This window comes from Cryptomeria japonica, chromosome 2, assembly GCF_030272615.1.
Source record: "Cryptomeria japonica chromosome 2, Sugi_1.0, whole genome shotgun sequence".
Classification (NCBI taxonomy): Eukaryota; Viridiplantae; Streptophyta; class Pinopsida; order Cupressales; family Cupressaceae; genus Cryptomeria; species Cryptomeria japonica.
The window spans coordinates 277710565-277738128 of record NC_081406.1 but is presented as its reverse complement, the minus strand read 5'-3'; the positions used below and the strand labels follow the sequence as shown (position 1 = coordinate 277738128).

Genomic DNA, 27564 nt, shown 5'->3' with positions numbered 1-27564 from the left:
GACAACTACACAAAGTAAGTGCAATCTTCTAGGGTTGTGCTCAAGATTTTCATACTGTGAATAATACCATCCAACGAACAATATTTATTCAAAGTTGAAGTTAAAGCATCCACGATATAAGCTCAGGCTAACTTCACACATTGAACAAAAATCATTTATAAGAAAGTATGAGCAATTGTTTCACCAATCTATACTATCAAATCTTTCATTCATCTAACAACTTTAAAAGAAAATTTACTATAAACAAATCTATTCTATGTTGAAGAAAATATGCAGCCATGCAACCACGTGATAACAATACGGCTTCAAAGCAAACTGCAAATGAACTTATATTACCAAAGTAGCTCTTAGTAACAACTTCATAAATCTCACCACACAACAAAATGAGAGAATATGAGTTTATATAGAGTTCTAGAAAACAAATAAAAGGCCAAGATCAATCTTAAGATCAATGGTCAAGATCAAAACATAACAACCCTAATTAGGGTTTCCCAAAATAACATCAAGAACAAATGCATGAAGGACAAGTGGTGCAAGGAGCTATCTCCTAGGAAGGCACATCCCTATCCTCCTGAGTGGCAGTATGTTCAATGAATCTGGACACGATCAGGCTGACCTCCTCCACTATGACATGTGGCAGCATATTGACCTTGAATTCCAATCTGTCCAAGTCATCTACACACGCAACAAAAGTAATCTCCCATTCCAACTCTTGTTTTTGGAAGGCATCCCGAATGGACAAGAAATTTGATGCCTTAGTCAAATTCTGCTTTAGGATTGGTCCAATGATGGCAAAGAAAATCTTCTGAGTTATGAGCTTCAGACTTTCTAGCTGCATATCATTTTCTCAGATGGTCTCCTTCTCAAGTAGATCAACAGTTACAAGGAAAATCCTGTTTTGAATTTCTCTAATCTACTCCTCAACCTTAAATACTATCAACCTTCACTTCGTGCAACCAATGCCCAGTACCATGTGTTGAAATCATATGCAGCCCCTGCTGTGATTACTTTTCCATCAATCAATTCTTGCTTAAGAATTCCTTTCAACACCCTAAGGCACGAGATAATTTTCTCCTAAACATCATGAAGGTTGTCCCATGTTTTTGCCATGTTCGCAATTCTGGAGAGCAAAAAGGAAGTCTGCCCATATGCCAACATTAATCTTTCCACAAATATAGCTGCTTCTTCACTTTTGCTCTTCATCCATTCCTTGGCCTCTCTGGCTGTCACCTTTTCTTCTTCAAAATCTTTGATTGCTTCCTTCAAAGGATTCAAAAGCGGAGGAGTCACTGTATCGCATTGATTAAGAGGCTTGGTCAAGTGCTGAATATATTCCTTCAGGCACTCAATTTCTTTCTTGTATTCTCTCTTCTTTCCTATCTCCTTTTGCAATCTTGCCTTCATAAAAGTGACCGAATTGTCTAAGTCCTCAACCTCTTGACCTTTTGTAGTTGGTCCCAAGTCAATAGTGGTGATTTCATACTCCTGAGGAGTAATATCCTCCTTCACCTTGTCCACTTTCGGCACAACAATCTGAACTGTATGACAACCCGTTTCATCTCTCTGAATTGTGGAAAACCTCTTGGCTAACTTCTTTGTAGCAACCTTCCCTAATCTGGCCAAGAAATCGGTCGTGTCATCTTCTTCTTGGACTTCCATAGGTACTTCTATTTTCAACCTTTCTTTCAACTAGTTAGGAATTTTAGGCTGTTCAATGCCTTCCTCTTCCTGATTACCTTTTTCACATGGAATATCCTGACCTCCTCAAAGAGCGGAAATCATTCCCTCTTGAAATTCCTCGCCTAGAATATCCATTTTATTTTTTGATTCAAGTATCTTGGTGCTTGTAGGAGATGGGGGTTCTTCATCTTCCTGCTGGATTGCCTCAACATTTTCCTCGTGGATTGAGAAGGAATCTTCATCTTCCTGCTGGATTGCCTCAACATTTTCCTCGTGGATTGAGAAGGAATCTTCATTACATCATTCACATTCCTGGACCTGGCAGAATGGGACGGCTTTGATCTCTGCTTCTTCTGAGTAGGTTCCTCATTCGCAACTTTCTTCCCCTTTGACCTTGAAGAGCCCTCAACTGCCTCCTTCCTTTTCCTAGAATTAATGCTTTCAATTGGTTCAACACTTTGGGACGCCCTTGCGTTCGAAGAATATGATTCCATTTCGTTCATCAAGTTATAAGTGAGGGTCAAATTTCTTTGCCTTAGCACTTGGACTTGCTGATCAACCCACCATTGTGAATACTTGACAACTGGCCGCCGCATTAAGGTGGTTAAATCTACGAGCTCTGGTTCTGACCATTTCACCAGAAGAAGAGGCCAATTATCATCAAAGCGTGATTGAGTGTACTCTCCATCATCCTCTAATTGATTAGGCACATGAAAAAGCTCGGTTGTTCTGATCAAGCTTACTAGCAATCTAGATAACAGTCTTTTCTTGATGTCAAACTCGTCTGCAACATTTGCCCAAAAATCCTCTAGATCAACCCCTATGCCTGTACCTTTCTACATTCACCGATCCAATATGGTTGTGAGAATCAAAATTAGCCTTGGACTGGTAAAATATGAATGGATACCACTACATTTCCAACCTGGCACTCTCAGCTGCCTGTGTCGTTGGGCAAGACTCCAATATATTTCCAATGAAAAATGGAAAGGAAATGGCTGCATTTTGTTTTTTTCTTTGGAAGCCTTGATATGTTCCCAATTGTCTAAGGACTTCAAGCAAGATCATTCTATTAGTGGGATAAATCGGAAGTCGATAAGGACATTCGGTAAATCTTTGGACTTGGACTCTCATGTATGTGAATCTTGAATATTGGAAAAACTAGGATTCATACTTGCTTATCAAGCTCTTGGCCTCCTAAGTGAGCCTCTGATAAGTTCCTCCCTGTAATGTCTTGGTGATGTACATAAAAAATGCATCATTTACCCTTTTAAAGTGGGCCTTTTCGCTAAGCTGCAGCTGTGGATAACAGTCATAGGACTTAAATTCATTCTTGCCATTGCCTACTATGCCCTTGCAAATCAATCTCGTATATCTATAGTTTCTTGCCAACAGGTAAACAATGTAGGAGCTCATGTAAAAGGACTCTTTTTTTTCCAAAATTTTCAGCTATTCATTAAGGTTGTCATTGATTATTTGAGACCAACTGAACATTTTGACACCTGAGATGATCTCATCAATAAAATAGTACATCCATGTTTCAAATGGCGCACTTTGAGGGCTGCCATTACTCTGTTCAGCAGTAAAATGATATCACCATAGTCCTCTTTGAAGTCAGTGCGAAGCAATCTCTTTGGCACTTTCTTGAGGGCAGGCCTTGGCTTCTCCAACCACAACTTATTGACATTTGTTGCGCTAAGCTCAAGCTGGTCCTCATAAAGTCTTTTGGTTTTTTCCTTAGTTTTATATGAAGGTCGGTTGTAACCTGGAATTCCGAATGCTTCTTGAATGGCTAACTCTCCGAGATGAGCCAATACTTTCCCATTTGGCGCAATGATTTGCCTTTCTTGAGCATTGTAATGTATAGCACACTCAACCATTAACTCAACACATTCCATAGTTGGCGGAAATCTAGCTGCTTGGACAAGGCCATTCCTCATCATTTGGCGAGCAATAGGTGTGGGTAAGAGTCCATCGTGCCCGTACGTTCTCCTTTTGAAGTCCACATGCCCAAGGTTGGTGTCTCTAACATTCTTCCACTTGGAATTGATCTTCGACTCAAGCTGCAACCCTTTGTTAGCCAATTTCATCTAGACTTTTCTTGAAAGTCCTCCTTAAACATGAAAAAAAATCAACATTATTTTCAAGAAAATTTAAAGTTTTAATTCTGATTTTAGACCTTTTGTCCCAATTTTTGACCTTCAGCCTATCAAAAAGCTAAATTTCTGTGAAAAATCAGACTGAAAATGGAAGAATTTGGCCTAACACTTAACAAATTTTGTGAGAATAAGTCCAGAAATAATAAATAAACCAGTCAATAACTTAAATTCTGATCCTAAAGTTATACTTTTTGACTGAATTTCTTGACGAAAAATCTGCCTTTACTTCTGGAAATTCTTGGTAAATTTCCTCTTTACTCATAAAATTTACTTTATCTTTCAAAAATTCTCCTTCAAAAATCCATCTTCTTTACCCTGGAGAGAGAGAGCTCTTCAATTTCAAACTTGAAGATAAATGGAATGAAAATGACATTTCGAATTGATATAAGGTTGGAGAAAATCGATCCTTTTGGAAACTTCATATTTTTTCTTAGATTTGTCGAACTTAGCTTTTATTTCTTCCAAAAATGGCAACTTAATCTTATTCGAAAGATTTTGAAAGAAAGTTTCCAAATTTGTCCTTGGCACCACTTCACATTTTATCTTCATCTTGTTGATGTGTTGGAAAAGGAATCTTCTAGAAATGTCATTGTTTTAAGAAATTTCTCCAAATGTTGGGCAAATTTTCCTTTTGAGAAATAATTCTAAGTGTTCGAAAATTTTTCTGGGCGAATTTTCCTTTTGAGAAATAATTTTAAGTGTTCAAAATTTTTTCTCTGTGTTGGATTTTTCCAATTTGGCCAAACCTTCATCTATAGCGAATTCATCCATGTGTTAAGACACTTTCTCATGTTTTGGCGGACTTGGCACATCATTATGCCAATTCCATCTAGGCGGACTTCTCATTTTCCAAGCCATTTGCTATTCATGGCATGGCGGACTTCACTTGGCCTTGAACAATTAACTTTGGTGGACTTCATTATTGGCCAGCCATCTTTACTTTCTCCTTAGTGGACTTTGACATTGTTTTGCCAAGCTTTGGCGAAGTTCATGAGTCATTGGACATTTACAATGGGAGGGTGGACTTTGCATCTTGTTGGATGTTTTCTTAGACATGTCTTGGGTGGACTTGCTAATCGTTTTGCCACTTCTTGGCGGAGTTCACTTGGCACAAGACACCTCTAACCTTGCTATGGCGAACTTGGCACTTCATAAGCCATCTCCCCTAGGTAGACTTCACCTTGTGTTGGATGTTCTTCCAAGTGTCTAGGCAGACTTGCTGATTTCTATGCCATCCTTGAGTCTAGCCTTAGGCTGAGTTCATAGTTTCTAAGCCAAGGGTGAGCGGACTTCATGCCTGGAAATCCAACCTTCACATTCTACCTTGGGCGGACTTTCTCATCAGCAAGCCATATATGGGCGGACTTGCTACCTGCTTGGACATTCTTGGGCGGAGTTTGCCTTGCCTTGGACAAGTTGCTCATGGCGGACTTTAACGTGGCTTGGACATGGCCAACTCCCCTTGGGCGGACTTTACACTTGGATAGCCATTTTCAATCATATGGCATGGTAGACTTCATGTTGGCTTGAGACATGGTCTTCTCCATTTTCGAAAATTTTCTCTGCCATGGACACTTGGATGATTTTCTTATGTTTAATTCATGTTTGTCTGGAACATCTGGAACAATACCCTATCTGGAGATATAACCTTGCTTTTTACACTTGGAGACACAAATTTTTGATTTTGACGATAGGAACCTTGTTGCCATAACCTGAGTGACCCAATCCTAGGTCAACTTTCAAAAAAGCCGAAAAAGCAAAAAAGCAGCTTCCCAAATTGGTCCCAAAGTGCCAAAAATAAAAAAAGCAAAAAAGGGAAAAAACAAAAAAGCAAAATCCCACAAAAATAGGAAAGTGTCAAAATTGACCCTAAGCAATTGCGTTTTTCGTCCTTCGGGCCTTCTGAGCACTTTGATGATATCCAGACACTGGTTCGAGCATGATTTCCCTATTTGACCTAGATGACCTTTCAAAAACTCTTAACTCCAAACTTCCAAAGAAATGGACTTATGAAATTGCAATGCTAAGACAAAACCCTAAAAAGCAAACTACTGGGGGTTCCCATTTGCAATGGGGCGATGTGTGAAATAGGTCACAGCAGGTCCTTTCTTCACCTATTTAGTTAACCTTAGGCTATTTGCTTTTTGTGTCTCAAGTCATAAGATTAAGACATTTGTCGTAATCTTATGTGTCCTAAAACGTGTGATAAGTTGCCCAAGCACACCCTAGAGTGTCTCCATGTTAAAATATCAATAAAATATGAGGGAAAGTGCATTCTAGTGTTTTGGCATGCCTCTAGACATTTTAGTGTCAAGATATCAATTTAATCATAAGAAAAAAGTGACCCCAAGTCTCCCAACCATGCCCGAGAATAGTCAAGTGTCAAAAATCAACTTGAAAACATGCCTTCTACATGGAGACGTCTCAAGTTTTGTCTTCAAAACACTAAAGGATGGCATTGAGCAAGTTTTCCTAAAATCTTGTTGGTCGTTGGGAGCAAACTATTCAAGTTTCATTGCAATTGTCCAAAGATCAATGCTTGTTTCCTTGTCTCTAGCATTCAAAGTAGTTGAGGGAATTTCTTATAATTTCCTCGACTCTTCGTGTTAGGTACTTTAAAATGGATGATTTGTCACATAAGAGGTATTGAACATAGATAAGGTCCAATGCACTATCATCGAATTTCATTAGTTTTTGAAAACTCATATAATTTCCTTGGCTCTTCATCTGAGGCACTTCAAAATGGATAATTTTTCACATAGAAGATATTTAACACAAATATGGTCCAATGTGTTAATTTTAGCAATCAGATTAAACAATAAATAACAGAAATCAGAATGTAATGAAGAACAAACACAAAATACACAGATACCCTGGGAAAACCTCCCTCTTGGAGGTGAAAAACCTAGCCACTAATCTCAGATCTTTATTAGGCAATACCAATTTAATTTACAATGAGCTTCACTCTTCAACAGCAATCTAATCACAGTAATATTTCTAACCTAGGGCACGTTGAAATGATGAACTTATCTGCTGAAGTTTGCTGCCCTTTAATGATGATTGCAGATCTCCAAAGGTGATCGCTGTGCTCTTAATCAAGTTCGCTCTGCACTGATAAGATTCGCTGAGCCTTCAATCAAGTTCGTTGTGATCTAATGATGCTTGCTGACTTCCGATTAGGATTCGCTGTCTTCTAGATATGTTCTGCTGATTACTGGATATGTTCGCTGTCTTCTTGATGACATATAGGAGATATTCGCTCAATGAGATGAAGACAATTCGCCGAATGAGTTCACTGAATGAATTCGCTAGTCTTGCAGAGATAATTTGCTGATATAATGTGTATGTCTAATGCCATGCAATTTACTTGATTATATACTTGACTTGAGGTGTCAAGTTAGCAAGTTGGCTTGCTTATATGTTTTACATTTTACAATTAGACCGCTCAATAGGTCCTGCCCCATAATGAAGTTATTGCCTTTATTTTAGTTATACATTTTATAATTAGACCGCTCAATAGGTCCTGCCTCATAATTAAGTTATTGCCTTTATTTGTTTTACATTGATTTGGGCCCAGCCCCAATAAATTGTACAATTGAAAAATTCCGAGCTAGCTATTATTTTAACACAATGCGCTAACATTGAATTTTACTAGTTATTGAGGAAGGAATCAAATTCAAGCGATGGAGATTGTTTAGTGAATCATCAATGGTCATTAAGTTTTCATGACTTCTTTAGAATGTTCATAATGGTTAGAATGGGGAAGCTACATTAGAATTAGTGCCAAGTGCCAACTATCAAATTGACTATTTTTTAGGAGATAGCTATTTTGAGTTGATCTTTTAGAAGATCCATATAGAAATGTTCTAGTTTTAGACAACCTTCTAGAAAGTCTTTTTCTAAAGATACATGTTCTTATAAAAGATATATTTGAATATTTCTTGCTTTAGATATTGAATCAATCTCCATTGCTTTGATTGCCCAAGGCGCATAAGCCTTCAAATTGGATCAATCATCAACCACATCCACATTAAGTTGAGTTTGTAAGGCATTATTCCACCATGAGGAAGATCTTGGGGCCTTAAGGTGTGGGCAATCAAACGCTAAATGTCATGTGTTAAAGCAATAGAAGGGGATGCCTTTGTAATCCAAAAAATTGACTCTAGGAATGAGCCTCCACCTACAAAATGACTTCCATTGGGAGTGGCTTTGAAAGGTGCAATTCTACCAAGATACGAGCATAGATGGTGTGAGAAAAAAGTAGTTGTGTGACCCACCTTGTTAAAACGACTCATAGAGTTCCCATTGTCAACATAGGTGAAATGGAAGATTAGGGAATTGAATCCAAACTGGTACAAAATTCAAGGATTCAGTGAGAGGATTAAAAGACCAAACCCAAGGCTTTATGAAGAGAGCATGAATAATCATCTAGAACAACATCTTGATTAGAGATTGAATCAAAAGAAACCACAAACAAACCCTTGGTATAAGAGTCAATCTCAAATTTTCCTTCTATAATAGGCTGCCACTACTTAGAAATCCATAGGTTTAGATCTTGGAGCATAGGCTATACTCTGTTAAATCTGCAACTCGATCCCTTTTTAGAGAAAAATCCTCATTTTGTAAGCCCTTCTCACCCAATACCACCATTGGCGGAGATGGGGTGCACGGAAGTGCAAACCTCCTAGGCTTGGGAGAAACAAGAGGAGCACTAGCAACTAGGTTGCTAAGTGAGAGAAACAACACTTTGCTCCAAGTCTTTTTATCAGCAGAAGCAACACTAGACACCCCAACATCTAGATGAGGCACAATGGGGGAGGGAGTGAAACCAGAAGTAGGGAAAGCATGCAAACAAGGAAGCTTCAACTCCTTGTGACCATTGCTACGAACAACGTTGCCCATGCCTCCCAATCCATCATGGAATCCAGTTTACCTACAAATAGGTGAAACATAACCACTTGGATGGAGTTAATGTGGAGAAGAAGCAATAACTCGATTGGGAGGGAGGATTCACCCAAATGGAAGGTGGCATCAAGATTTACAACCACCAACCCAAAATCTGAAGACACACTACTAGTAATAGCGATGGAATTTAGTAGAAAAGTAGATGTCTTCTGCCAATGATCAGGAGAAATGCAAGATCCAAAAGCCATGTTGCCAAATACATTGGAAGAGACAAAGCGCCAACAAACCAACAAATCAACCTGCACTAGGAGACTAGCTAGAGCAATAGTGGCGGTGCAAATAATCCCCCCCATAGCCAGAACCCTAGAGCAATTAGGGATGATTGAGGTACACCAAGAAGCCCAGAAATAGATGAGGAAAGCGCACCATGAAGACCTGCAACAAGCAGGAAGAGGAGCGACATGAGACATCTAAAAGTTAGTAGTTAATGTTATGGAAGATTTCATGCTAGTCAATGCACACTATTTAGTAATATAATTAGATGGTCCAAACATTTCTTAAACATTCCTTTATTAAAGGTGAAATAGTTTTATTAATATAGTTGCATGGACATGGATAGGATAGTATTACGATATGGAATTATATATATTATATAATAAAATAGAATAAATGTAAATTAAAAACTATTAAAATTGAAGAAAAGTACATTAAAAGATATATTTATATAAATTATTATATTGAAATATAATTTATTGTTTTATATTAAAATATTATAATTTTATTAGTAATAAATATTAAATTTAAATAGTACTAAAACTTCTTATATACTACTAAAAATTAAATTAATATGGTAGACTTTTTAAGAGTAAAATAAGAATATATTACAAAAGTAAAATAGCTTTTAAAATAAAAATAAAGTAAGAATTGTATAAAATAAAATAATTTTTAAATAAAAATAAAAATTTATATGTTCATATAGTAAATAAAATAATTTTAAATGAAATTGAAATTACTCTTATATACGTAATAAATAAATATTATTTGTAGAATGGTTTCCAATCCATATTGCGTTTTTTCCCCCAACGTTTCGGATCAAACTCCATGATCCTTCATCAGTAAGTAAGACGAGAAGAGAATTGTGAGATTGTTAGTAGATCTTTTTATCTGGCTTGGTCTACTAACAATCTCACAATTCTGGAGTTTGATCCGAAATGTTGAGGAAAGAAACAGAGTCAACCAGAAACTATAAACCATAGATGGAACACTCGCAGAGTTACTTGCCAAGTTTTTGAGCTCTGCGAGTTTTTACCACTTTAACTCGCAGCAAAAACTCGCCGAGTAATCGCAAAAACTCGGCTAGACTAAAAAAAGAGGCCCAAACATGTTAAAAAATTATCTATTTTTGTTTTGTCAGGTCAGTTTCATTCTCTTCATCAGAATATATACATGAAATATAACATTTAAGTATAAGTGGTATTACTTCAAGTTATATTTCATGTATATATTGGCAGGATATTTGAGAGTGGTTTCAGATCTCTAGGAGTTATAATGCAAATTCTAGGTTTTAGATCTTTTAATTTTTCAGACAGTCAAATTTCAGTAATCATTATGCTCCTATCAACATTCTCTTGCTCTCTCTATCTCACTCACTTTATCTGCCTCAAATTTTAGACCTATCTATCTCCCTATCACTCTTCCTCTATCCCCCTCTCTACCACACTCCATCTCACTCTCTCCTCTCTCCCCCAAGATCTAGACCTATCTCTCTACCCCTCTTTTTCTCACCCTCAGACCCCGGCGAGGGGTGCTACTCTCAACCTAATTTTAATTTGTAGATGCTTGGTGGTAAAGTTGGGGTGGAAATACCCCTAATCTCAAAAAAATTGCCCTTAGAATCTTATGTCAACCTTGTAGTTCATCCAGTTGTGAGTGCAATTAGAGCTTGTTTGAAGCCATCGACACGAAGAAGAGGAGCAAGTTAGCTCAAAAACACCTCAATGACCTTGTCTTTGTGCAATATAATCTTCGATTGCACGTAAGGAAGGTAGAGGAAGTAGCAGGCAGTCCACTTGACTTGGATGATATAGATCCTTACAGTGATTGGACATCACAAGAGCAACCTCCATTGTTTTCTGAGGATGACATCACTGATTTGGAGAGCCAAGCTATGGAGGAGGAAGGGAGTGGATTTGATTTCATGCTGGATGACATTGAGGAGGAAGAGGATGAGGATGAGGAGTTATTGCCGGTGCCACAAGCAGGTGGAGACATAGCTTCATCCAGGATAGAGGATGAGTCAGCCATACCGAGCGAGGAGGCACAGCCACACCCACTGTAGACTTCTAGGACTAGACCCTCTAGTTTTACCTCTCCCCTAGTTTTTGCTAGAGCTGGGAAGAGGAAGTTGTAATTGTAATTTGTCTATTTTGCTTCCAGGATTCTAGCCATCAGCATTCCTCACGAGGATGCGATTTTGTAGACACTTTGCATTTAAATATATCTAGAATCAGCTTGTTTCTTTTGTGTTATCATTTATTGACTCATTGGATGCATCTTCTCATTAAATTTTGCAAAAAAAATGCATTTGTTATTAAATTTAAGCGTGTTTTTAAGTTGCCGAGTTTTTCCGAGTTTTTTTCCCAAGGGCTTGGCGAGTCGAGCCGAGTCGCGAGTAGTCCAACTATGCTATAAACAATAAATATTAATTTTTTTTATATTTAGAAAAAACATCATAACTTGATTCACATAGTGTCACATGATGTAAAATGTGACAAAATGGTAGAGACTAAATCATGTACAAAGGAGCCCAAATGGAGGAGACTCTGAACTGTGCAGGAAGAACCAGAAGTCTGAAGTTAAATATGTCGCTGTACATGTTGCAGTTTTTAGGTAGCACTTTCGACACTATAAAATGCTCTAGCTGAGTTGAAATGCCTTTGCTGCTTAAAATGAAAAAAATCCTTAAAACAAATGACTGAAATGCAGGGTCAAGTCAAAATTGATCCAAAGAATGGTAGAACCTGCGAGTATATGCATTGTTGGTTTTATAGATTCCAATTGCGCGTATTATCTCTATGTTTCTTTGAACACAGATTCAAACTCCTTTCTTTATTTCATATCTTCCATATGGTGGAAGTCTTCCTTTTATTCCTCTCCACGTCCATGCTGGAGAGACACGTCCTTAGGTGGAGTGAGTAGTGGCGGTGGCTCCTTGAAAAGTCACCACCCTTAAGGAACCCGATGCTTGTTAGTTAGAGAAAATAAATGAATACTAAGTTCGGTTCATCATAACAAAAATAATCAGTGCATATTAGTAATTGTTAAATATTATTTTCTGGGCAGAGATACTCTCCCGCCGCTATACAACAACACTCCCTCTTAGCTAGGGAGATATCTTTCTAGATATTCATGTCATGGAGTCTCTCAACATGACACTCACAATGGCTACACCCATTTGTGGAAGAAAGTTCATCACAGAGTCACTCAACGTGATATCGTCATGGAGTCACTCAACATGACGTCCACCATGGCTACTCCCATGTGTGGAAAGGAATATGTGCACAAGTGCCCATCACGGAGTCACTCAACGTGATGTCGTCATGGAGTCACTCAACATGACGTCCACCATGGCTACTCCCATGTGTGGAAAGAAACGCACGTACAAGTGCCCATCAGGGAGTCTCTCAACGTGATGTCATCATGGAGTCTCTCAACATGACGTCCACCATGGCTACTCCCATGAGTGGAGAAACACAAGTATAAAGAATTCATCATGGAGTCTCTCAACGTGATGTTGTCATAGAGTGCTTCTCAACATGACATCCACCATGGCTACTCTCAGAGGGTGGAAAGAACCACATCTCTGTCTCAGAGATGGACAAGGGCTTTCACCTCAAATTTCTCTGTCTCAGAGAAAAATGCATTACAACAAATCTTCATGATGATGTGGCTCTCTCTGAAGCTCCAAGTTCTTGCATAAACCCCCTGACCTCCTTGTCCAAGATTGCCTGCAATGCTTGCCTTAGAGGTATGGTTTCCAATGCACTCTTTTGGCACTCCTGACTAAATCGTTTACAAAGGAGCCCAAATGGAGGAGACTCTGAACTATGCATGAAGAACCAGAAGTCTGAAGTTAAATATGTTGCTGTACATGTTGCAGTTTTTAGGTAGCACTTTCGACACTATAAAATGCTCTAGCTGAGTTGATATGCCTTTGCTGCTTAAAATAAAAAAAATTCTTAAAACAAATGACTGAATGCAGGGTCAAGTCAAAATTGATCCAAAAAATGGTAGAACCTGCGAGTATATGCATTACGGATGATTTTATCACGATTCATGAGTAAATGGGAGAAAATCAGTCAAAAAGCATTGTCCACTATTTATTGAAAGAAATGTGAATTTTTTTTTTGGGAAACAATTGAAAACATCAGCAATTTGTAATTAATCTTCTATGTTAGAGATGGGTGTTGATCTCCGTGATATTAAAATTGACTCTTTGTATCATAGATGTTTATTTGTTGAATAATACAAGGGTTTTATAGTGCTTTGAGGGCGAGTCTTTTCACGTAAGAGGGTTTTCCCATATAGATTGTGTCCTTTCTTGGTGATGATCTTTCTTATTCTCCTGCTCTTTTCTCTCATCCTATTTTCTCCCTAAAGTGGGTTTTACAAGCTGTTATGTTGCTGAAATATTTTCTTGGGCTATAAACTAAATTTTCTTTCTAGGGTTGATGTGGAAATGGACTCTATTTCCTAGTACTCTTATATGAGATGAATGAGATTTGAAGCTTTGTTCCACAGTGCTTTTGGAATGGAGATGTTAGGAAATGAGAATGCATTCTTCAGGTGACAGGGGATGGGAGACCCTTTTTTGGGGACAAAGATTAAAGAGTAAAGAAAATTAAAAAAATATGAAATGTAAATTATTCATACTGAAAGACATTCATCATATTCGTTATAGCGACATATTACATACATTAAAGTTGAATTGGTAATTCACATGAGATTCAACACACAATTTAACCAAAATTTCATTATCAATGTGTATTGTGTATATATAATAAGTACAACAAAAGACCTTTTAAAAGCAACTTCTTCAATCTCAACTAAGAAATTTATGTATTATCTTCTTCCTTCATGACACACTAAGCTGAAAGAAAGAGGTGGAGAATAAAAAACAAACTAATAAAGTGGAATGAAATTCCATCCTGATATCTATTGTTATAAACCTGTAAGTTAATATATCCAACAGAAAACATCCGTTGTTATAAACTTGCAAATTACATATATCAAGTAGAAAACAATCACAAGGTTTGCTACTCTTCCTCAAATTGATCTGGTCACATTAAAGTAGCACCATTTTCCTTCCCTAGCAGCAACATCAATAGGGGGCCTAACCCTTTGGGGATGTCTGGCCGTCCCTGGAATGATAAGGGATGCCCCTTGCCATCTTGGTGATGGTCAAGTGCCTTCATGCTTCTAGAATGTTTCTGGTCAGGAGAAGGGCTTGAAGATGGCTCTAGGGACGATTCTGAGGCATCCTTGCATCTCCCAAACTTATTGGGGATGGGGATGCTAGGAAAAGACTTGGGGATGTATCCCTATGCAACATATTTTTAAAGCCCTTGACAGTACAAGTTGATAGCAAGATTAATAGTGGATGCTGTTGTGGTTATAGAGTGTGCTTTCCAAATTTTAGGTTTTGGAAATTTGATCGTCCCAATATATGTTCTATGTATTTATGGAGACATAACACCTTTGCTTGTTACATGGAGTGGATCATCCAAAGACAAGGTTTTTGAAATTTGGTAGTTAAAATGCATTTATGCATGTATATATGTGCAGTTGTTTGTAACACCTTAGTTTGTTATACAATCGATGGACAAAGTGATGATACACAAGGTAACATTCCTATATCTTGATGCTACTAGTTTGTGGTAGTTTCATTTTAGGTAGAGATTTGAAACTAGCAGCTTGTTTATATAAATTATTTTGTCAGGGATATCTGGTTGCTAGTTTTCACTTAACTTACATGATTGTGCTCATATATGTTTTAGTATATAACGCATTCCAATCCATAAGTCACGCTACTGTGATGATTTCACTTGTTCCTGGGTTCTGTTGTGACGTTTTCACACATCGCCCCATTGCAAATGGGGACCCCCTTCTTTTTAGGCCCTCCCGTTTTTTTTGGCTTGCGTTTTGTGGTCTTTTCGTAGCAGTTTCGTCAGTCTATCTGCTTTGCAAGTGTTTGGGGGTCATATTGATTAAATCTGCTTTTTGTTTGAGCGAATTCGGCTAAGTCTAGGACTCGTTTTGTGAATTTTAGGGTTTCTGCCTTCTGTCCTAGATTTTAGGGGTTCCTGTTAGGGTTTCGGGAAAACTAAGCATACGACTGGAATCAGGACCCTTCAAGGGACCTCCCAGTAAAATTTGAGCCCAAACGGAGCAACTTTCTATTTTTAGAAAGTCCCTATTTTTTAGGGATTTTTCCGAGTCCTGGAATGTCGCCATTTTGCCAAAAATCAAACTTACTATTTTTAGTAATTTCTATTTTTAGTAAGTTTCTATTTATAGTAAGTCATTCTTGCGTCCTGTTTTAGGCTCCAACTCTGACATTTTGGAAAGTTTCTATTTCGGGAAAGTCTATTTGTGGTAGGATCAAGCTAGCAGACAGCGAAGAATCAACATGCACAATCACTTCTAAATCTGGAAAGTTGAAAGCAGACAGGCAGGGGTCTAAAATGGCTAAGTATGAGAATCATCCCTGAAGTGGAAGGCACAAAATTGTTCTGAGTCTGGAAAATCCACCTTCAAAATCCCAAAGTGGCATCTCAGCACAGACAGTGGTCAAAATTTGGCTAAGTTTGGATCTCCTATTCCAGAAGAGGAAAGCAAGCATGATCATCCAAGTCCAGAAATTCACATCAATCCACCAATGTCATCCTGATCCGAAAATGGCCTGAAATTTGACTAAGTCTGGAAATTTGGAAGATCTTCCAAAATCCAGAATTTGCATTATAATTCCTATGGACCTGACACTACTCTCAAACATCTTGAAAGTATATATGAAATATAACTTAAAGTATAAGAAACTTATACTTAAATGTTATATTTCATATATATATCCTGACGAAGAGCCTGAAATAGTGGAAAAATCCACCTCTCCATGGACATCTCCAAAATGCGCCCAGGTATGGGCTAGGGCGCTAAAACCAAGAAGTAATTCACAAGTGCAATTTTCCGCCTCTCCATGGACATCTCCAAAATGCGCCCAGGTATGGGCTAGGGCACTAAAACCAAGAAGTAATTCACAAGTGCAATTTTCCGCCTCTCCATGGACATCTCCAAAATGCGCCCAAGTATGGGTTGGGGCGCTAAAACCAAGAAAGAATTCACAAGTGCAATAATCCACCTCTCCATGGACAGAGCCAAAATGCGCCCAGGTCTGGGCTGGAGCGCTGAATCCAAGAAGTCATTCACAGAGAGAAAATTCATGAATCCTTGGCGTGGTAAAAAAAAAAATTTCGTCCAAGCAAAGAATTCAAAATTCTGCCTAAGGCACGGAATCCAAGGAGTCAAGGAGGAATAAAAAGAAGAATTCCCCTCGGGCGAATTTTCAGTTATGCTATTTTTAGACATCAAATCCCGGCCAAATATGGAAATTTTTATAGATTGAGAATCGGGGTGAAATTCTTCATCCAATGAACCTGGCTCCTAAATTTTAGGAGGATCCCCAAAAATAGGGATGTTGAAGAGGAGACATGTGAAAATTTGGCTAAGTGATGGAAATTCCTTCCTTCAAGACATAATTCCAGGAAAGGTAAAAAATTGACTAAGTGTTGGAAATTCCTTCCTTCATGACAAAGTTCCTGAAAAAGGTGAAAATTTGGCTAAGTATTGGAAATTCCTTCCTTCAGGGCAGAATTCCAAGAAAGATGAAAATTTGGCTAAGTATTGGAAATTCCTTCCTTCGGGACAAAATTCCAAGCAAGGAAGAAATACACCCAAGGATGAATTGAACATAAAATTTCTAAGGCAAGGAAGGAATCAAGGGATGAATTGAACAAGAAATTTCCCCTCCAAGGAAAAAATTGAAAAAATCCTTTCTCGGGCATCAAATCACATCCAAATTTCAAAAGTTTTACAGATTTGGATTCGTAGGAGAATTTTCTCTCTCCTGGACCGTGGAACCCTAATTTGGAAATTTTCCTAAAAAATAGGAAATGTGCAGAATTGAAAAAAAACCAAAAAAAAAACCTTCTTCAAGCAAGGAAAGTTGAGGAGACTTCAAGAAAATTCTTCCTGAATCGAATTTTCCCTCCAACAATTCCAGATGTGCAGGAGCGGATATACGATGGCAGAGTCCATTTGCATGGCGAGGATCTATTGAACACATGGCAGTATGGTGGCACATTCATTGCCGGAATATTTGACCAAATGGCAACCTGGTCATTGCATGTTGAATTTATGGCAGATTCCTTTTGCATGCAGCCGCCGCATGTGGAAATGATGGAGCATTTATGACATAATGGGGTGATTTTTGCATGGATGAATATTCAACTCATGTTGGGCGAATTTGAAGGAGGTGGTGCATTTAATGCGCAGTGGATGCTATTTTGGGTACTTTTGAATTTATTGTATATGGGCATGATGGGTTATTAATTGGAGATTCCCACCTTGTTGCATCATGTGTGGAGAATCTTTTAGGGAAAACCCTAATTAGGGTTTGCATGTAATCATGGCCCGAGGCCTATATAAAGGGGTGACCCCCTCATTTGTAAAGGGAGGGAGCTTTGTATGAAATTGTTGCGATAAGTTTTTGAGAAAATAATAGTGAAACATTGTTCTTTGATGGTGTCCACTTAAATTATTTTTTCAAAGCTTGCATGGTTTCACCTTCCTCGCTTAGATTAGAAATAGTAAAGTGCTTTGATTTCAATGGAGAATGTAATGGTGTTTGATGAATTTCCATGGTTCATACTTTTTGCATCTTGCTGATTGTAAGTTGCAGTGTAAAGTTAGTCTGAGCCCCCTAAATTCGTGCTAAGTTCGATTGTGGATAGTCATTTGGATTGCGCCGTGTTGGGTATTCAAATGTACTGTCTCGATATGAAAATCCTCCAACATCCTCAGAAGATTGCACCGGTTCTTGCAGAGTTGTAGTTTATCTTGGCGAAGCAGAGCTTGGTTTATTTGGAATTTGTCCACCAGAGCACTATTCATTGTTATCACTGCCCTTAGGAATAGATTTAGATCCTTCTGAACCCTTTCCCTTTTACTTTCAGTTCATTCGAAGCAGCACCATAGCAGAATTGCCATATCCGATGATGGAGTTCCAGCCACAACAAAGAAGTGAAAGAACGATGCACACGTAAGGCCCCTTGGATTACCAGCAATCACATCAGCCAACTGAGTCACGTCCATGCATCGAAGGAACCTTGGAGTCGATTGTTTGAACTTCTTGCAATCTTAGCATGCAATCGTACTTTGATCAAGAGAGAGTGAAGTGACTGTTAGGCAACTTTATTCTGTGTTAGACGCTGTCATAAAAAACACGTCAACAGGTTCCATTGAGGAGCTGCGGTAGTCTATAAACTTAATCATTGCTTTGTTTCATTCATTTTTTTTTTCTTTTTTTGATAATTGGCAGTTGCCAACATGCTTCTTTTGGCTGCATATAAGCAGGAGCTACAACATTGTTGCTACAGTTATCATTCTCGACATTGAATGACGTGCTTATTACAATGTATCCTAGGGTTAATTTGTTTACAAGTGTACAGACTTGATTACGTCACAATTTCAAGTTTAAATATATTTTCCATGCCTTTGGCACAACCTACTGTTTAAAATTGCATTGAATGAATCTTACTAGCTTTTGTGCAAGTTTCAAAATGCCCAACTGAGTTTTCTATATGAATATTATTAATGAAATTCTCAAAGGTCTTAGCATCTGTGTATATCTAATACTAAATTTAGAAAGTAAAAACTAACAGACTTGATTTGGTTTCCACTGATTTGTTGTTCAGGGTAGCGATGACAATCCTTTTGTGATTCCTGAAATGGATCCTACGTTACGCACTCAAATTCAACAATGCAACTGGCAAGTTGTGAATGTGACAACACCTGCTAATTACTTTCATGTTCTTCGCCGTCAGGTAGGAAATTTTCTTCTAATCCCATGCTTTAGGACAAAACATCAATTCTTGCAAGTAGCAGTGGCTTGGAATTTTTATCATTACAGCTTTAGTCTGGATGCTTTTCAATATATATTTCTAGCTCCTTTTAGAAGATTTATTTACCTCTAAAGTGATTTTTCTTTCCATTTTCAGATACACCGCGATTTCCGTAAACCATTGATTGTTATGTCTCCAAAGAATCTTCTTCGACACAAGGACTGCAAATCAAATCTGTCTGAATTTGATGATGTTCAAGGCCATCCTGGATTTGACAAGCAGGGGACCCGATTTAAGCGTCTCATTAAGGATCAGAATGACCATTCTGATCGGGAGGAAGGCATTAATCGTCTAATACTTTGTTCTGGAAAGGTACTAATAAACTTGGGTTAAAGTTAATAGCTCTGCAATTTCCATGGTTGTTTTAAGCTGCTTTAAATTAGTACTTTTCTTGTAGTTACCAACCCTTGTCAGAGTACCATGCATAACTTTAATAGTTGTCTGATTTTTCTGTAGGTCTACTATGAACTTGATGAGGAAAGGCAAAGAGTCCAGAGGAAAGACGTTGCTATTTGTCGAATTGAACAATTATGCCCATTCCCTTATGATCTGGTGCAACGTGAATTGAAGCGGTATCCAAGTAAGTTGCTTTCTGTATTGACTTAAAAAAGTAGAATGTGTGCCAATCAATCCCCATGCATGATGGCTAACTTGTTTTACAGAATATAAACCTGTCTTACTAACTGATTTTCTTCCAATTTTCGTCTCATTTCAGATGCAGAGATTGTCTGGTGCCAGGAAGAGCCCATGAACATGGGAAGCTATCACTATATTTCTCTGCGTCTTTTAACTGCCATGAAAGCACTGAGTCGAGGTACATTTGAAGATATCAAGTATGTTGGCCGAGCTCCATCAGCTGCCACAGCAACAGGATTTAATCAAGTGCATGTACGGGAACAGAAAGAACTTGTTGAGACAGCACTGCAGCCTGATCCAATCAAGTTTCCTTTATATTAATTCATGAGACAAAGAAAAAGATTTTTAATAATGGGAATAGAAAATTTGCAGCATCCTCTTGTTCCTATTACTCCACCTCGTGAATTTCCTTCGGAAGTAAAATATTCTGTAGTTTTAAAGCAACAGCATTCCTTTTGTAGAGGATGACGAGCATCCCTCTTGTTGGATCAGGGCAGTCTATTTATTTCCTTTAATTTTTTCAAGGTAAATGTGTTATACAACTGATCTTATTGAAATCAAGATGGTCTTATTTGGAGAACTGAAAGCTACCAAGCACTGAAGTGTAATTTACAGGTAGTATGCTAATTTTTTTCAAAACTTTCTGGTAGCAGGATTGCTATGAATTAGCACCGTGTTTATCCTAATTTGTATTAAATGCAGTGTACATTCAAACAGACGATTTGTCTGAATGAAGAATAAATGCAGTTAAAAAGGCAGGACAACACTTTTTTCTTGCTTCCATTTTTGCAGTTAAAGGTAGGATAAATTGTTTCATTTGCTTTTTGTATTCCAAGATAGTTTAAGACCTTTTTTTTTTATGTTAGTTATCAAGAGTCCAAAAAAAGTTAGACCAAAAGTTTATAAGAAGACTAGGGGACTGGGGGCAAGGCCTCAACCGTCAAAATGAGGAGCCAGAGAGAGGGTTATATACAATTATCTCTTATACCCAAAAAAGGAGACATATCAGAGTAAAACCCTATTGGAGAACCTCATCCAGGTCCTCCATCCATGTGATCCAGCCTTGTTCTCCTTCCATCAGACCACCTTCTTTCTTGCTAGGATCTGGGAGCACATCTCAATCCTGTTGAAGGGAGGGGGCCTGCTGTCCTGTAGATCCTTTATCAGTTTCTTCACTGCCTTGTCAAAGGAGACTTGGTTCTCGGCGAGCCTAGCCCATTCGTAGCCGTCTTGCATCTCGTAGACAAACATGGTTGCTCTGCCATCCTTCAGAAATCGCAGTAGCTTGTTTCTCTCGAGGTTCATAAGAAAACAAACCTGCACAACAATTTTGTAATGTGTGAGTTTTTTAAAAAACTCAGTACGTTCCCTTGTAATACCTTGGAACTCTTCCTCATTTCTAAGTTTCCAAATAAACCAGAGAATGTAAAAAGATAAAATTTGCCACACTAGATTAGTATCCTTCCTCAGTCCATGAATAAAACTAGTAACTATATCATAAGTGAAAACAGATTCTATGATAGCAATTCCAAACAGAAGCCACACTTCTCTAGCAAAGGGACAGTCAAAGAAGATGTGGCGCGCAGTCTCAGGTTTTCTGTAGACAGAACACCAGTCATATGCAGCTGATTTATTCCTAATCGGTAATCTATCCAACATAAATTGCCATCTGAAACATTTGATCTTAGGGGGGATGGGGGACCGCCAGTGCTTCTCAAACGTTTTCTGCCAGGTAAGCGAGGTATGATTTACATACCATAGAGTGTTGATTCAATTACAACGGTGTCACTATTGAGCAGGCTATAGATAGATTTGGTTTTGATCTGAGGGAGGGTGGAGCCATCCTTCCAAAGGAGTGTTAGGTACCTATGGGCGTCTACTTGGGTGTTCTTAGGGAGATCAAGGGGAGCGCAAGCAGTTTTAATCATATTGTATGTCTTCTTATGCGAAGCAGGGAGATCATATTTAATACTAAGAGCCTCCTAGCTGATAAGATTATAATGTTATAGAATATCCATAATGTACTTGATTCCTTTATTATTTCAAAGCTTAGCAGAGTAGCCTTGGGTTAAGGCAAGGGGTTTGGAGTTATGATGCAGGTTCCACCATATTGACCTTTCACCGTGGAGGGTATTGTCACAATTGAAGCTTGAGTTGTTAATGAGACCACACACATGCTCCCAGACTTTCCATATGGATTTAAACACCCAGGTGCTTTGGACAGACACAGGGAAACCGCCTGCAATTAAGTCACTAAAGGGGAGGGCTTTCCAAGTTTTGGCTTTTTTAGGAACACCATTTTGTATGTTGTTTCTAATGAGAATTTTCCAAGGTTCTTGACCTTCCAATGAGTGAAAAATCCATTTGACAGCAAATGAGATACCTTGCAGCCTAAGATCCTTGAGGCCCAACCCACCCAGCTTTTTATCCAAGTGGCACCATGACCACTTGACCGCGTGAGCTTTCCTTTTACCCTTCCCGTTAGACCAAAGGAACCGTCTGATGGCCTTTTGGATTTCAAAGACTTGGTAATTGCTGAACATCCATACCGAGGAGTAGTATATGTTGTATGAGGATAGGATCTTTTGGCAAACTTGAATCTTGCTGGCAAGGGAGAGGACCCTATTGTCCCACTTGTTGAGTTCACTGTCTATCTTACCCTTGACTCAGCCCCACATGTCCTTAAGAGAGGGAGATACATAGAAGGGAATGCCAAGGTAACAGACTAATTTATTAGGTCCTCCCCACGCATAGCCAAACTGGTGAAGCCAGTCCGGAGGATTATCTTTCCATCCAAGTAGAATGGATTTGGTGTTAGATATCCAGGCTCCTGAAGCTCTACCGAAAATGTCAAGTTTTTGATTAAGGGAATCACTATTGTGCTTTGAGAGTTTCAGGAAGAGCGAGGTGTCATCAGCAAACTGGATGTTGATCAGTTTAGAGTTGTCAGGCATAGTAATGCCTTGGACACGGGGGGATAGGGTGTCATCTCTAAGGAGACAATACAGGGCATCAGAAGCAATGACAAACAAAGCAGGGGCAAGGGGGCAGCCTTGCCTAATTGATTTGGATAGGGGAATAGGCTGGGAAAGGGTCCCATTGACTTCAATCAGGGCGGAAGAATCCTTGAGGAGGATTCGAACATAGTTACAAAATTCTCTAGGAAAGCCAAAGGTTGAGAGCATCATGGGGATGAAGTCCCACTCCACCCTGTCATACGCTTTCTCAAAGTCGACAAGGAACATGGCGGCGTCTTGGTTCGAGGTTCTGGCCCACTCCATGGACTCCCAACTCGTTACAAGATTCTCCAAGATGTATCTGCCTCTAATGAAGCCTGTTTGGGTGGAGCAGATGAATTTGGGGAGGATGTTCTCAAGGCGAGAGGCTAAGGCTTTGGCCAGGATTTTGTAGAAGACGTTGAGGAGGGTAATTGGTCTCCAATTTTTAATTAGGGCTTTATCCCCTTCCTTTGGTACAAGCTTAATAATACCCCTATTTATGAACTCCCCCAGGGTGCCAGTGGCAAGGGCTTCATTGTAGATGTCCAATAGGTCATTCGAGATCCAGTCAATGTTAGTTTTGTAGAATTCAGCAGGAAGTCCATCAGGGCCTGGGGCCTTGCTATCCTTGAGAGACTTAATGGCATCCTTGATTTCTTGCACGGTTATCTTAGCTTTGAGGAGGCTGGCTTCGTCCTCAGAGATTCTATTAGGGATAATTGTTCTACATTTGGTATGGGCCTCTGTTGAGGACTCATTATCCTCAGAGGTAAACAAGGTTTTGTAAAATAGTTCAAAGGCTTCTTTGATGTCATTTATATCCAGGAGTTCCTTATCATCAACAGTTATTCTATCTATTTTCTACCTGGTCTGTTTTTGTTTAAGCATTTTAAAGAATATTTTGGAGCCCTTATCACCAAACTGGAGCCAGTGGTTGCGGGCTTGGATGAAGGCACCTCTGATTTTAACCTATTGGTGCTTCCTGAGAATATCTCTAGCCTCGAAGACCTTCTTGGCTAGGATAGGGGAAGAAGGCTGGAGTTGAATTTCATGTTCTGGGGAGTGAAGCCGATGGGTAAGAGTTTTTTCAATGAATCTAAAATCCTTTGCTTTTTTTGCCCAATGGTTTGGAGAAGACTCTGCCAGGAGGCAATGTTCCTCTGTCATCTGAGCATGTGGGATTGGGGGAAATGTGGCTGCAAGTTGAAGAGTCTAATTAGTTTGATGGCATTTAGGACATCCTCATCTTGCAGCAAAGAGGTGTTAAGCAAGAATTTCTTATAACGAGGATGGCTAGGGGTGATGGAGTTCCTGATGTTAATGATGGCTAGAATAGGGAAGTGGTCAGATAGGGTAGTTGGTAAGACTGCAACAGTGTTCCCAAACTGATTGGGGGAAAAGGAGAAAAAGTCCTTATTAGCATAGAATCTATCTAGCCTGGAGTAGATCCTATTAGTGTTTTGCTGAAAGTTGCACCAGGTGTGCCATAGGTTAGGGGTGTTAGTTTTAGTGCCTTCCAGGGGGTCAAACAATTGAAAGTGTTGCTTCAATCTGTCCCAATGAGGTCTTTTTGAGTTTTTCCATTCAAACGGAAGACCCCCAGCCTTGTCATTCTGAGATTCAATCATATTAAAATCCCTTGCCATGATCCAGGGAATATTTGGGAGGGAGGTTAGCCAATTCCAGAGGGAAGTTCTTTCCTTATAATCATTGGATGCATAAATGGAACATATGCCAAAGCAAGAACCCTTAATATCTAGGGTAACCCAAGCTACTCTATTACAGGGGGAGGTCCCTTTATCCTTGAGGTACATTGTCCATTTAGGGGTGATAAGAAGACCAACTCCTCCTTTTCCTCATGGTTGGTTGGTATAGACTTTGATTGCATCTCTCCAGATGAAGTCAAAGTGTGGTGTCGAGGGAGAATCCAACAGATTTAAGTTCTTGTAACATCTGAAAATCTAAGTTTTTATGATGATCCAAAAATCTTTTAATCACAAATTTCCTATCAGGCGACTCAGGGCCTCGAATGTTCCAAGATATGTATTTCATCAAAGTGGGGGATTTTGGGGGGGGGGGGCTGGTAGGGAGACTGTTGTTGGTCCCTAGATTTCTTCTTATGTTTGGAGCCCACAGGCCTACCTTTTTTTTTATTTAGGGAGTGCCCTTTCATAAGGTCCTTATCATCTTCACTGGTTTTGGGAAGTTTAGCTCTACCATCTGTATTTCCTACCATGTCGGACCTAGACAACTGGGAGCCTGGAAAGCCAGGGAGCATAGTGCTAGTTCTAATTTCCTCTAGACCCTTATTAGCATAGATAATTTCTATAATATGATTGTCTTCTAGTTCTTTGAGCATAGATGTAGTCGAGGGAATGATGGTGTTAGTGTCAGGAATAAGCCCTGCAAGTGAAGAGGAGACCGATTGAATGGGGGTATCGGAACTGAGCATCATTGCAAGGTTATTACTAATGCTCGCACCATCCTCCCCACGATTGAGGTTTTCCAGGTTTTTTACCATATTTCTAACCACAAAATTAACAGGTGATGGATCAGGGTCCTGGGGTTTAAGAACAGAGGCCAAATGGTTATTGGAGGAGCGGCTAAGAGTCAGGGCATTAGGAGGGGTAACTTTACGTCTTCTTTTCCTTGAAGAAACAAGTTGAAAACCATCCGAGGGGATTTCTACAAGATTTTGAGAGGGGTCGGAAACAGGGATGAGGAGTTCGGGTGCTGCAGGTGCAAAATCGGGCTTGAGAGGGTTAACCTTATTAGGAGTGGGATCAGGATCTGTGGACCTCTCGTTAACAGAGCGGGGAGGGGGAGATTGAAGATCATTATCAGTTTTAGGGTTTTCAGTAGTTTCCCCTGAGTTATGTTTTTGCTTCCTACGATTAATAATTGGGCAATTTTTACAAATATGCCCTTCTTTCTTGCAGAGAAAACATGCATTGAACCCTCCAAGCATTTTAATCGGGCAGACGAATGTGTCTCCATTGATATCTAAATTTAAGGATGGTGGAATGTCGATTCCGGGCTTGATTGAGACAAGCATTCTTGCATCTAGATTGGGCACCAATCGAGCAGTTTCATCTATTCGAATAACTTTGCCAAATGGTTCCAATAATTGGGGAAGGAAGCACCACAAAAAAGGGGGGACATCCTTGAGGATGACCCACCTGGGCGAGGATAATGCGAGGACTTCCTCATTAACCGCCTCTGGAGACCAGGCTAGGGCTCAAAAGGAGGTATTCCCAACCATCCAGTACTGACGTTTAAGTGCTTCCAATTGGGCATTATACGAATTAAAGAAAATGAGAAAGAGACATCTCTATATTTGTCTACAGAACATGATTTTAAGCCCTAGTTTGAGATTCCAAAGGTTGTGAAACCAGTCATCTACGAATTTCCTCGGTGGGCATTTTTTAGCATCAACACATGCAAAAAAGATGGCAGTGTTGCATAACCTACTCTTTTCTAAAGCATCTTCATTCAACATTTCAATGTTTGGCGAAATGCAGAAAGGATCCAAGGTATTGCAAGGGGACTTACCATCCTTACTGGGTCCTTTGTCTGCAGGAGTCGTAAGGAAGTGCACCGACGACCGGACTCCATTTGCAGGCAGGGCAATGGTCTCAACGAACGACTTTGCTAGGGCTGGTAATGTCTGCGAGATGGTTTTAGGGTTATTAACACTAAGTCCGTCTGACTCCGGCTCCATGGTGACCCAGGGTAAGTATCGCGCGAGGTGGGCGGAAGGGTGGAGTTAGATGTATTAAATTTTGTAGAGCCGAATAAATGAAAGACAGAGTAAAAACGGAGCAAGTGGGAGAAAAGAAAACCGAGTGGAGGAGATTAACTCCTCCACGTAGACGCCAAGGTAGTCCGACGGCGCTTGCAAGCCTCAGTTCTGCTTCCTGCTTCAAGTCGCGGATGTAGGCACCGAAAAAGTGCAAATCGCCATTTTCGTTTAAGATCTTTGGCTAATGGATGACTAATTAAACATAATTTTTGACAAACCCGATACATTCGTATCATAAGGACTAAATTTAAACGAGGGGTAATTGGGTGTGGACTTCTTTTCATCGTGTTTCTAATTCCTAAACAGTATCATGACTTATGGGGAGCTTTGAATATAAGGTTTTCCTTTGAATGGCCCAGTTTTATACCACTTGGGCTTATGCTATTTGACTTGAAAAATCCATTTAAATTTTCCCTTATGATATAGGTAGTTCCTCGTGATGCCTTGGGCTATGCCATCAAAATTTAGTTTGAGCATCCCATCTGGTGAAGGGTTTGGCAAGGTCATGATGCCATCCTTCACAATTGAAATTGTGCAAAATACTTGGCATTGGAAGGAATGCATAAGGAGGGGCGTGAAAGCCAAATAATTATACCAATCACCATAGTGATGTTATCACAAAATTGAATCATCATAGTGACGTTATCACAAAATCGAGTAGTGCATATTGCGGTCCTCGTCTTTAGCCATGAACCCAAGAGTCTACCTTATGTCAGGTAAGTAAGAGGTGCTAAACATTGCTAGATTCAGTCTGGGATGCCTTGGAGGAGCCTTCATTATTGATTCTCCTCTTGTTGAAGGTGACATCAAGAAGGTAATCAATTTAGAGGTTCAATTGGAATTTCCCTAGTGTCTTCTAATAAATAGAATTGTGGCTTTGATTTTCCTGTCAAACATTGTGGATATCTTTAGACTTTAAGGGAAGGAATGTTGCAGGCCAAATGAAGAAGCATATTTCAAATACTGTACATCATAGAGCCAAAGTTGTCTAAGGCAATTGTAGTATACAAATCCGAAACAAGATTAACCAACGTTGGGAGTTTGTTCTTGTTGGATCTTCTTGCCTCTTTAGTAGATGCCAATGCAATTCTTTGAATACATTTGTTGTAGGATCCTTGGATCAGTTTAAATTAGTGCTAGGGAAGTCAAGG

General features: G+C 39.2%; 1 protein-coding gene across 1 annotated transcript in view; it reads left to right on the top strand.

The window, feature by feature from the left end:
* Positions 1–20370, top strand: part of LOC131030492 (uncharacterized) — a 66404-nt gene extending 46034 nt beyond the window's left edge. Inside the window, exons 6-9 of the mRNA XM_057961331.2 lie at positions 18770–18898; positions 19073–19288; positions 19433–19556; positions 19692–20370. Coding sequence (XP_057817314.2) covers positions 18770–18898; positions 19073–19288; positions 19433–19556; positions 19692–19933 — 711 coding nt within the window. The 3' untranslated portion in view covers positions 19934–20370. The remainder of the gene's footprint in view (positions 1–18769; positions 18899–19072; positions 19289–19432; positions 19557–19691) is intronic.
* The last annotated feature ends 7194 nt before the right edge of the window (positions 20371–27564 follow it).